The following is a 12,767-nucleotide window of genomic DNA, read 5'->3' as shown; positions in this document are numbered from 1 at the left end:
TAGACTCATAATAGTGGCTGTTGACAGGTGATAGGTGTATATCTGTGATAAATCCTGGAAAGGTAGAGGCACGTTCAGCTGATTCATGGCGAGGTCTAGTTGCTAGAGTAAGACATTTATTATTAGTAGCTTATGCCAGGGCCGTGTCAAGGCTTGAGGATCATATAAGACAACAACGAGAAAGAAGAAATGAAATTGGTTGGAATTTTATGCAATATTTTCAGCTACAAGTACATTTTATTCTATTGTTTGATTCACTATTATACCTGCAATAAAATTACAGGAAGAATTGGCTCACGTTTTAAAAATGTTAGGTTTACATGAAGAAGCTTTGGTGCAATATGATGAATTAGATGCTCTCTTTTCCCAGTTTGTAGTCAATGGAATAACAGGCGAGTCCATTAATTGGCTCGTTGATTTCCAGAAACCCTTAGAAAAATGGCATGGCTTAAAATTAAATAACTCAATGGTGCTCTCTCTCAGTCCATCCCTTTTAGAGTTAAGAGCATACTTATTTGCAAAACAAGCTCAAATGTTATTAAAGGCTAATAAAGTTTGGGAGGTGAGGGTAAAGTGATTAGTGTGTGTACAGATTATTTATAATCTAGTTGTAGATGGCTTCAAGGTGTTTACCGTTTCTTCATTTAACTACTAGGGAATTGACTGTTCTAGAAATTAGTGCACCACCTGGTGCCATATCATGTTGGCTGTTTTTAGCCTGCATGGAAGTTTTACGAATTTGCGACAAATTTAACAGTGCTGATGCAGTTGAAGATTATTCGCTGCATACAGCGTGTTTGTGGGCCTACGCGAGTCAAAAAGTAAGTTTAATTATGTATTAAAATAATTATTATTTAAACTATGTTTTGAATATGCACTGGTCTCTTCAAAATCTCCGTTGCGAGGCGCTCAAGAACGTAAAAGCTATTTACAGTTGTTAGTCAAACTCTTTTCAGTTCTGCAGTTTGAATTATAGAAAATCAACTCTTTGTTCTACAGTAGTATAAACTATATGTTTGCAATCTGTACAGACTGCTACTACCAATAGAACCGATGAAAACCATTCCTGTGAAAAAGCGGAAAAATATTTACTCTCATGGTAAAATCCCAGAAAAAGTTAAATTTATTTGTTCTTGTTTTATTGTGCTACAGTACTACATAAAGTCGGATTTAGAAACTTGTTGTTGACGTTGAAGTTCCCGTTGCAGTTACTATTCCCGCTGACGTTGCTTTTAAAGCTGAATATTGTCCTTTATAAACTCCATTGCCAAGTTTCCGTTGATAGTAATTTTCTTGTTGTTGAAATAAGTCTACACACATTAAGAAAAAAAAGGAAAATGTAGCCCCGCCCACCCGCCCTATCTCAATTGTGATGATTTTTTTTATTCGTCGTGACCCAAGAAGGCGGAGCTTAACTGCAAAATCGTTATTTCTCTGCAAGAAATTAAAAACATGTTTTTGAGTATAGTGTTGTTCAAAGAATACTATATATATATAAAGAAAAAAATAAAGTCGAAGATTACGCCTCACCCATACACGCCCCAACTCAATTCTCAATTGTGATGAATTTTTCATTCGTTGTCAAATCAAGGGACGGTGTTTAATTGCAAGATCCATATTTGTCTACAAGAATTTACCATTTTAAACATGTTTCAAGTTTCTTGTTCTGAAAAGACGACTACTTATATTAAGAAAAATGGCAAAATATAAGCCCCGCCCACCCGCCCTGTCGCAATTCTGATGTTTTTTTTATTCGTCGTAAAATATGTTCTTAAGTAATCGTGTTATACAAAGAAAACTAAATGTTTTACTCATCCGTCTCGATCTCAATCGTGATAAATTTTTCATTCGTTGTAAGACCGAGGGGCGGAGTGTAATTGCAAAATCGATATTTCCCTGTACAAATTTACCCTTTTAAACATGTGTTAAGTTTCTTGTCCATTTCTTCTTAATATACGAAATCTTTTTTTCCCAACAAGAAACTGAAAACATGTTATTGAAATAAAACTTTTCTTAAAAAAAAGATTAAACAAGAAAAGACGTCTACGTATATAAAGAAAAAGGAAAAAAAAAACCACCCACCCGCCCTATCTCAATTTTGATGATGATTCTTTTATTCCTAATCAGACCGAGGGGCAGAGTTTAATTATAACACCAAAATTTCTCTAGAAAATTTTACCCTTTTAAAAACATATTTCATATGGTAATTTCTTGTAGAGAAACGAGCTCACGATGTATAAAAAATTCATCACAATTGAGAAGGGGTGGGTGGGCGGGGCTTATATTTTGTCCATTTTTTCTCAATATACGAAATCCTTTTTTTCCCAAGAAGAAACTGGAAACATGTTAACTATCATCCTGTTATTGAAATAAACCTTTATATTAAAAAAAAAAAGATTAAACAAGAAAAGACGACTAAGTATATAAAGAAAAAGGGCAAAATAGGAGCCCCGCCCACCCGCCATATCTCAATTGCGATGATTTTTTCATTCCTAATCAGACCGAGGGGCGGAGTTTAATTGTAACATCAATATTTCTCACTACCGCAATTTGATTGGCTGAAAACCCAACGTCAACGGTAACGTAACGGCGAAAGTTAAAGTGGGATTTATAAACTTACTGTTGAAGTTGAGGTTGCCGTTGCAGTTGCTGTTCCCACTGACGTTTATTTTAGAACTGAAAATTTGTCATTTATAAACTCTGTTGCGAAATTGGCGTTGATTAACTTTGATATTCAACTTTCGCCGTATTGAAAGGGGTTGTAAAAGAAAAATAGAGGATTTAAGTTGATTACTACAATAATTTACACTTTTAAACATGTTTTAATTTTCTTGTTGTCAAAATAAGTCTACACATTTTAAGAAAACAAAGGCAAAATGTAGCCCCGCCCACCCGCCCTATCTCAATTGTGATGATTTTTTTTATTCGTCGTGAGCCAAGAAGGCTGAGTTTAACTGCAAAATTCTTATTTCTCTACGAAAAATTAAAAACATGTTTTTGAGTATCGTGTTGTTCAAAAAATACCATGTATATTAAGCCCCACCCATGCTTGCCTTGATCTAAATATGTAGTAATGAAGATTTCATTTGTTGCCAGACCTAGGGGTGGAGCCTAATTGCAAAATCCGTATTTCTTTACAAAAATTTATTATTTGAAAAATGTTTTAAGTTTCTAAGAATAAAAAAAATATCAGAATAGAGATGGGGTGGGTGGGCGGGGTTAATATTTTGCCTTTTTTTCTTAATATACATAGTACTTACTATTTGAACAACACGATACTCAAAAACATGTTTTTCATTTCTTGTAAAGAAATAATAATTGTGCAGTTAAGTTCCGCCCTCTTGGTTCTCGGCGAATAAAAAAAAATCATCACAATTGAGATAGGGCGGGTGGGCGGGCTTATATTTTGTCTTTTGGTTTCAATATGTAATGAATCCAATCAAGGGGCGGGGGTTAATTGCAAGATCCATATTTGTCTACAAGAATGTACCATTTTAAACATGTTTCAAGTTTCTTGTTATGAAAAGACGACTACGTATATTAAGAAAAAAGCCAAAATATATGCCCCGCCCACCCGCCCTATCTCAATTGTGATGATCTTTTTTTTAATCGTCGAGAGTCAAAGGAGCGGAATTTAATTGCAGAATCCTTATTATTTCTCTACAAGAAATTACCATGTAATACATGTTTTTGAGTATCGTGTTATTAATTTTATTAAAATCAAAGATTAAGCCCCACCCATACCTCCCCTGATCTAAATAGTAGTTTTCATTCGTTGAAAGACCTAGGTGCGGAGCCTAATTGCAAAATCCGTATTTCCTTACAAAAGTTTACTATTTTAAACGTGTTTTAAGTTTCTAGGAATTAAAAAATCACCGCAATTAAGATGAGGTGGGTGGGCGGGCCCTATATTTGACCTTTTTTTTTATACACATAGTACTTTTTGAACAACAATATACTCAAAATCACGTTTTTAATTTATTGTAAGGAAAAAAATATTTTGCAGTTAAGCTTCGCTCCCCTGGTTCAGGGCGAATAAAAAAAATCATCACACAATCATCTACACATATTAAGAAAAAAAAGGCAAAACTTAGCCCCGCCCACCCACCCTATCTCAATTGTGATGTTTTTTTTTTTATTCGTCGTGAGCCAAAGGGGCAGAGCTTAACTGAAAAATCTTATCTTTCTACGAGAAATTAAAAACATGTTTTTGAGTTTCGCGTTGTTAAAAAAATACCATCTACAATCGGTGGACATATAAAACTGGTACAAACTGTCATAAAAATTACATATAAGGAAAATGAAAAATTCATCTTGTGTAAATCTGTCTTTTTGACGTTGATGTTATGTGCCAGATGGATAACGCATGTTTGACCAGCAACGGTCCCGGAAATTAAGCTTGATTCACATTAGGAAAATTTTCTTTTTACCAGTTTTATTTGTCCACCGACTGTACATACATTAAGAAAAAATGGAAGCCGAAGATTAAGCTCTGATCTAAATATGTAGTAATGAAGTTTTCATTCGTTGCCAGACCCAGGGGCGGAGTCTAATTGCAAAATCCGTATTTCCCTACAAAAATTTACCATTTGAAATGTGTTTTATATTTCTAAGAATAAAAAAATCACCACAATTGAGATGGGGAGGGTGGGCGGGGTTACATTTTGCTTTCTTTTTCTTAATATACGTAGTATTCTTTGAACAACATGATACTCAAAAACGTGTTTTTAATTTTTCGTAAAGAAGTATTTTGCAGTTAATCTCCGTCCCCCTGGCTTACGACGAATAAAAAAAATCATCACAATTGAGATGGGCGGGTGGGCGGGTTTTTTTTGTTTTAGTATGTGTAGACTTCTTTTCACAACATGAAACTTAAAACATGTTTAAAATGGAAAATTTGTATATGTTTTAAGTTTCGTGTTGTGAAAAGATAGCCATGTATGTTAAGAAAAAAAAGGCAAAATATAAGCCCCGCCCACCCTCCCTATCTCAATTGTGATGATTTTTTTATTTGTCGTGAGCCAAGGGGGCGGAGCTTAACTGCAAAATCCTTATTTCTCTACGAGAAATTAAAAACATGTTTTGAGTATCGTGTTGTTCAAAGAATACTATGTATATTACAAAAAACAGAACAAAATATAAGCCCCGCCCACCCGCCCTATCTCAATTGTAATGATTTTTTTTATTCTTAGAAACTGAAAACACGTTTAAAATGGTAAATTTTTGTAAGGAAATATGGATTTTGCAATTAGGCTCCGCCCCTAGGTCTGTCAACGAATGAAAAATTCATCACAATTGAGAATTGAGATCGGGGCGGGGATGGGTGAAGCCTAATCTTTGGGTTTATTTTTTCTTGACATATATAGAGGAGGAGGGGGTAATTGTGGCCACTACGTCTAATAGTGGACGCAAGTGCTTTTTTTTTCTTTAATGAGTGAATAAAATCAAAAAACAATTTATTAAAAAAAATAGGTTAATAAAACAGATCAGATGTTGCATGTTTTTAAGTAACAGTTTAAAATCATTTAAAACAAAAAAAATAATATTTTTTTTTTAATAATTTTTTGTCCACTATTTCCCCCTGGGGGTAATAGTAGACCAAATTCAAAATCACTGTTATATGCAATATATCAAATTTGTGGTTAATAAGGGACATTATAGGAAAGTCTACAATTAATTTGGTTTTTTATTTATTTGAATATCTTTTTATTTAAAGAAGTAATAACGTTTTCAAATTTGAAAAAATAACATTGCAATTTAAATTTAACTCTTTGGCACAAAACAAACGCAAACACCTTTCAAATGTGAATAAAACTAAACAAATATTTTATAAAGTTTTTATTAAACAAACAAATAACTCAAAAAAATTGATTTAACCAAAAAATTCTAAAGTTTCATCAAAAATATAACGTCCCCTAACAATGTCAGGTTTTGGTAGAAGTGACACGATTTGTTCTAATCCTATGTCCACGACATCAGGAACTACTGGAAATATATAAACGTTTCTTTTTTCTTTGTAGATTCGTAAGCATGACACCTTATAGATATTTTTTGATTCGTTCATTTCCGTAATCTGAGCAACAAAAGTCTTTGCTCCTACGTGTAAATTATCTAAATTTCTGATACTTCTGGACTTTCCCAGTGTTGATCTAGGGACGTTATATCGTTCCGAGACATCTCGTAAGGTACTTCCCCTTCTGACTTCAGCCAATGCAAGCTTTAAAACACATAATGAGTAATTTACTCTTTTATTTTGTTTCGTATAAATTCTCGGCATCTTTCTGTAAAGAAAAGCATATTTTTTTGTATGTCCACTATTACCAAACTACTTTATAAATTTGTGTCCACTATTACCCCACAATTTGGCAGTGTGGAGGGTAATTATGGACACAGGATATTGTGAACATGCCTTTAAGTATCTCCACTTTACCTGGCTCAAACATAACCTCAATGTTTTAGGTTTGAACTCTGAATATTTTATGAAGCAACGATTTAACAGTTCTCGAGAATACAACTATTTGTTAAAATAGAAGGAGGTTTGACAATGAAGTTTAAATACAAGCATGTGTTTGAATAAGATATTAAGTATAAAAAAATTAACTTATCTGCTCTAACTTTTATACAGACCACAAGCTAATAGTAAAGAGTAGTTCACATCGTATACTAACATTTTAGCGCCAATATCAAAAATTGTGTCATCGAGGTCCACTATTACCCTCTTCCACTATTAGACTCCGTTCCCCTAGTTTTCTTTCAACAACATGATACTTAAAAACATGTTTTTAATTTCTCGTGGGGAAATAAGTATTTTGCAGTTAAGCTACGCTCTCTTGGCTCACGACGAATAAAAAAAATCATCGCAATTGAGATGGGCGGGTGGGTGGGCTTACATTTTGTCTTTTTATTTTAATACGTGTAGACATCTTTTCACAACATGAAACTTAAAACATGTTTAAAATGGAAAATTTGTATTAAAAAAAATAGCGTTAACAGCTTCAGTATTTAATATTCGTAAATTATTGCAGTTTTTCTGAAAAAAATACATATATATTTTTTCTGACTAACGTTCGCTAATGCAACTTTACATAAAATTGGGTAGTATGTTGAATTAGATTGTTCAGAATAGGATAATAAATGAAATAAGTGTGTCAAAAATAGATTACTTACGTAAAAACGTGTTTAGAAAACAAAGCCCAGCATTTAACCAAACTGATACACGTGTCCTTGCAAAAATGTTGATGACGTCATGTCAAAATTTTGTAATGGAAACACTCACGTAGCACGTTTCTTTACCTTTTACTGGAATATTACATACATTTATCTTTATTTTAACTTCTAATGGTTGCCATAAAAAATAAATAAAATTCGCAAAATCAAAAATATTTTCATTTGAGCTGGATTTGATGTACTGTACTATACTGAATAGGCGAGGGAAGTTCTGTCGAAATAATCTTCGACCATTTTTTTTCTTAAATGTAGACTTCTTAATGGAATTATTACTGTATAGTAACTTATTAATACTTTATTTCAACGCCAAAATAGCTTTAAGTACATGGATTTACAAAGAAGGAGGATACATAGAGTAAAAAATACACACACCTATAATTACCTACATAAGAAGAAGAATTCGTAATTTATGTTTAAAAGAGTTAAATGAAGCATAACAAAAGAAATCAATTTCATTGTAATACAAGTTAGAAACATTCAAAATTTCATGTAAAGGTGAAGCTTTAACATAATTAGTTACGGCAAAATCAATATAAAATAAAGACTTAATCCTAGTCAGATGTTGGGGCACTCTAAATTTGATCATGTTAAGTAGATCAGGCACATCAATAAGGTTATTAAGCAGTTTATAAATGAAGCAAATACTAAAATAAGTTTTCCTAGTACAAAAGGTAGACAAATGAAGGTAAGACAGCATAAGCTCTAGAGAACAATTTATATTTGAAGATAATCTAAACTTGACAAAATGTAAAAATTTTTTTAATATCGAATCAATACGCTCCAGGTGAGTTTTGTAATGTGGAGCCCAAATTATACATCCATAGTCAATAATGGGTACGACTAAAGTTTTATATAAATGAACAATAGTTGTATAATCAAGGAAGTCTCTTGAATACCTTTTGATGCATCCCAGTACCTTACTTGCTTTGTTAATAACATGATCAATATGAAAAGAGAAATTCAGCTGACTATCAAGAAATATACCGAGATCCTTAACACAGGGCACAGATTTTAAAACAGTATTGTTAATTAAGTAACGAGGAATCGGTTTATTTTTTTTCCGAGTAAAGCATATACTATAACATTTTTCCAAGCTTAAATTCATGCTATTCTCAACACACCAACGATATAAACTGTTAAGATCTGCTTGCATTAATTCACAGTCACTGTTACTATTAATATTAAAAAAAATTTTCAAGTCGTCAGCAAATAAACTGTAATTGCATTTAAAATTCTTTCCAACATCATTGATAAATAAACAGAACAGAAATGGTCCCAAAATAGATCCTTGAGGAACCCCCGAAGGCACACATCGTCTGTCAGATAAGATACTTTTGATTTTAACCTGCTGAGTTCTACTATCCAGATAACTACCAAACCATTTAAGGAGAGGGTCAAAGACTCCGTAAGCAGCTAATTTTTGTACTAAAATATAATGATTGACTTTGTCAAATGCCTTACAAAAATCACTATAGACGGCATGAACCTCCAGACCATTACCCATGGATTCAAGAATAGAATTTACATAATGAAATAGATTAGTGATTACAGAGCGCTTTGGAAAGAACCCATGTTGACATGGAGAAATTACAGATTTAAACAAACGAAATAGTTTCTCTAACACAATAGATTCAAACAGTTTACTTATAGTAGATAACAACGAAATTGGACGGTAATTATTGATACGATTTCTAGCACCATTTTTGTATACTGGGACTACAAACGCGTGTTTCCTTGTATCAGGGAATACTCCTGATGAGAGAGAAAGATTAAATAAAATTTGCAAAGGCAAGACAAGAGCTTCATGACACATTTTTAAAAATTTAGGTGGCAGTCCATCAGGCCCGGGTCCCTTATTAACGTCTAACTTACTAAGAGCATTTTCAATTTCAACAAGACTAACAGAAATAGATCCAACATTAACAGACTTATCAGGTAGCAAAGTACATTTCACAAAATTATTGAAATCAAATGCAGTAAAGAAGTATTCATTAAATGCATCACAGATGGCTTTATCATCACTTAAAATATGCAAGTCCTGAGATAACATAGGCGAAGGTGTATAATTAAGTTTAGATTTTTTGCTAACAAATTTCCAAAAAATTTTGAGATTAGACTTGAGATCATTTTCAATGCCAGCTAAATATATACTATGAGCAATCTTAATTTCAGTTTTACAACGTTTTCTTTGTGGATGAAATTTGAAAAAAGGTAAAAAAAAGTTGTAGACTAAAGTTGCTCTCTTTGACAATCAACTAAACACAAATGATAAAAATAAAAAAATCTTGAAATCGTCTTCTGTTGAGAAGTGCAAATTGGATTTTACAAGATTTATTTCCAGAGGCTCGACCTGTGGTTCCATAGTAATATTCATTTACCACATAGTTTTTTTAACTTTCAAGTCATGACGAAAACAATTTTGCTAATTTTTTCCGTCAGGTTATCAACAGCTTGTTAAAAAACTGCCTTACATCTAGTATTTAAATGTGGTGTTTTTCTTGCTGTCTGAATTTTCTCGACACTCACTGGACTCGACTTGATGACTGAATAATCTCGTTCCCGAAGGTGACCTCCATTTAAACCCATATTGCCTTCTCGATGTTTCGCCATCGAGGTCTTTCTCGAATCCATCGCGACTTCCGCTTGCAGGCTTGTCTTTTTACGAACGCTGCCCGGGTGACGTCATCGACGATGATTCATTATCGGCATACAGACCAGAAGCTCTCAACAACTTTCGACCACTTTTTTATCGTGCGTTGAACGATATTTAGCTCTTAATTTTTCTAATTAGTAAATTAAACTGGCGGGAAATCGATGGTTATTTAGTTTTTAGAGTTTTCTTTTTCTTTTCGTGTACTGTATGACCTAAAGACAAAATTATTGTTTTAGTTGCGAGACCTAGGTGAATTATGCGGTTTAATGCCCGGTGGTGCTCCAACTTCAGAACAACTTCATACCGTTGTGGGTTTGTCAGCTGGAATGGGAGATAATCCTGGTGCACCAGATTGTCCTTCTCCCACTGATAAACTGAAAGAGGCTCTTTGTTCTCAGGAAGCTTTCAACAAAACATATTTAGTAAGCACTATTTATATCGTACAATAAAATTAAAAATTTTTTTTTTTTAATTATTCGGTTTAGCTATATGTTACTAAATTGCATCGTTTGTTTAGGAATTGGCGGAATTAGCCATGTGTACGTACAAACACATCGGCCGTCTTCGTTCGGCAAGATTGGTGGGTCGCCAAGTTGCCTCGTTTTACGTTCTTCTCGGCGAAACTCAAACGGCTGCGGCGTTTCTTAGTGATGCCGTAAGAACATTCGAACAAGATAAATGGCACGAACTTTCTGCACAAACACAAATAGAATTAGCAGAATGTTACAAGAAGGCGAAAGACACAAAAAAGTTCATAAAAACGTGCGCCAACGTAGCCGCAGCTCTAGAAATAGATACTCTAATTCGGTGGGCTTACTTCGACGAAATGACCAAGTGTTTACAATTATTGGACAAACCTTTGGTAGTGCCTTTTAATGATATAATAAAAATTTCTAGTATCGCTTTAAAAAGCGATGCGGTCGTTCTACAGGATGGTATGATCACTTCGGAACTAGTGATCGAGTCGAATTTTCCCCGTGAGATTCTGTGCACTAGAGTCGTAATATCGATGGAACTAGAAACTAAAGAATGTCGGAAGAACGAAAAATACTCAAAGAATCGCACTCTCACGAGCAAACACTTTAAACCACGAGATCCTCTGTTGCAACGGCTGCAGATATATCGGCATTTGGATCATAAACAAGATAAACAGTTGGCGAGTGCGAGTGTTGTTTGCAAACAACCAGAACAAAAACGGAAAGACAGCGTCGTAGCGCCGCCGAAGAGCGATTTCACTTATTGTCTCGAGATTCACAACTTAGTAAGTTTAGTTTAGTAAGTTCTAGAGCGAAATTTAACGAACTTGACTAAAGTATTTACAAATCGCTGTAATTGCAGTATTTATATGTAATTGTGAATTTCAGCCACTAGTTATAACACCTGGAGTTAATGTCATAAGACTGAATAGACAAGCAAATAGCATTGGCAAGTATTTTTTGGGGCAAGTGGCATTATTCATGAAAAATATGCACCTTATTTCTCAACCTTTGACACCTCGTTTAGCATTTGAAGTGAGAGAAGAAGCTCCAGTTGTGAGGTTGCACAAAACTGATGCACCTTTGTTGTCAGGGTTTGAACAAATTATGAACTTAATAATAACCATTGGAAGTTATACAGTTGAACCGGTAAGTTTTTTTGTATTGTATGATAATTTTCATTAGTCAGGTAGAAAAAAACTTAAATCTGTTATTATGTTGTCGTAATTTTCTCTTGTTAAGGAAATGATCATTTAAATTTGAATGCGCCGCCGATAGTGATAACGAGATGCGTCACAATTGTGTCGTCTTTTGAAAAATTTTATGAAAAAATGCAGATAAAATATTAAATAACTTCACTGATATTAAAATATGTATCATATTAATTACAACTTTTTGTTATGTTTTAAAAATAACAGTGACTCGAAACTTTCGTCATATAATTTATTCCTTGATGGCGTCTGGATTTTGCCACCGGAAACAATTAAGACTACAAAAATTTTTAAATGAAAAATCCAGAAAAACGAAAAAATAAAAAATCCCAAAATTGAAACATCAAAAAATCGAAAAACGAAACAATTTTGCAATTTTTCAATGTTAAAGTTTTCAAGTTCTTGGTTTCCAATTTTAATCAAAATAAAATTTTGCAAAATCGAATCACTGAAACATTAAAAAATGCAACAATTAAAAATCGAGAAGTTGAAAAATCGACAAAACGCAACAATTCTGCAATTTTTCCATATAATATTTTTCAAATTCTCGATTTTTCATTTTTTAATTGTTCAACAAAAGGACAAATTTATTCAAACTGAACTTTTGAAAAACCGAAAAATTGTAACACTGAAACATCAAAAATAAAATAATTAAATATCGAGAAATTGAAAAAATCAACAAAAAGAAACAATTTTGCAGTTTTTTGATATAGAATTTTTCAAATTCTCAATTTTTACTTCTTTATTTTCTCAATTTTTCATTTTTTAATTGTTCATCAAAAGGACAAATTTATTCAAACTGAAATTTTGAAAAATTTTAAAATCAGAAAATTGTAACATTGAAACGTCAAAAAATCATCAAATTAAAAATCAAAAAATTTAAAAATTGAGAAGTCCAAGAATTGAAGAAATAAAGAAAAATTGAAAAAACCAAAAAAAATGAGAATCAAAAATTGAAAAATGAAACTAGAAATATCGAAAAATTTTAAAATTGAAAAATCGAAAAATTGTAATATAGAAACCCAAAAACCCTGATTAATTAAAAATCGAGAAAGTGGAAAATTGAAAAAGCGGAAAACAAAAATTTCTATAAATTAAATAATCAAAAATACAAAAAATTTTAATTTCAAAATCCAAAGATTTTAAAATGAAATATCGAAAAATTGAAAAATCTAAAAACGAACAAAATTGAGAAATTGA

The 12,767-nt window shown here is 32.6% G+C and overlaps 1 protein-coding gene across 1 annotated transcript in view; it reads left to right on the top strand.

Annotated features, from left to right (window-relative positions):
- Nucleotides 1-12,767, top strand: part of LOC135135999 (trafficking protein particle complex subunit 10) — a 39,303-nt gene that overhangs the window by 818 nt on the left and 25,718 nt on the right. Inside the window, exons 4-9 of the mRNA XM_064065104.1 lie at nucleotides 28-230; nucleotides 284-562; nucleotides 615-821; nucleotides 10,117-10,302; nucleotides 10,398-11,141; nucleotides 11,245-11,505. Coding sequence (XP_063921174.1) covers nucleotides 28-230; nucleotides 284-562; nucleotides 615-821; nucleotides 10,117-10,302; nucleotides 10,398-11,141; nucleotides 11,245-11,505 — 1,880 coding nt within the window. The remainder of the gene's footprint in view (nucleotides 1-27; nucleotides 231-283; nucleotides 563-614; nucleotides 822-10,116; nucleotides 10,303-10,397; nucleotides 11,142-11,244; nucleotides 11,506-12,767) is intronic.

The sequence above is a fragment of the Zophobas morio genome, unplaced genomic scaffold (genome assembly GCF_036711695.1).
Source record: "Zophobas morio isolate AGI-343-1 ecotype UQ-CSIRO unplaced genomic scaffold, CSIRO_AGI_Zmor_V1 ptg000026l, whole genome shotgun sequence".
Classification (NCBI taxonomy): Eukaryota; Metazoa; Arthropoda; class Insecta; order Coleoptera; family Tenebrionidae; genus Zophobas; species Zophobas morio.
Note: the sequence above shows the minus strand (reverse complement) of the source record. Positions and strands in the feature narration are given on the sequence as shown.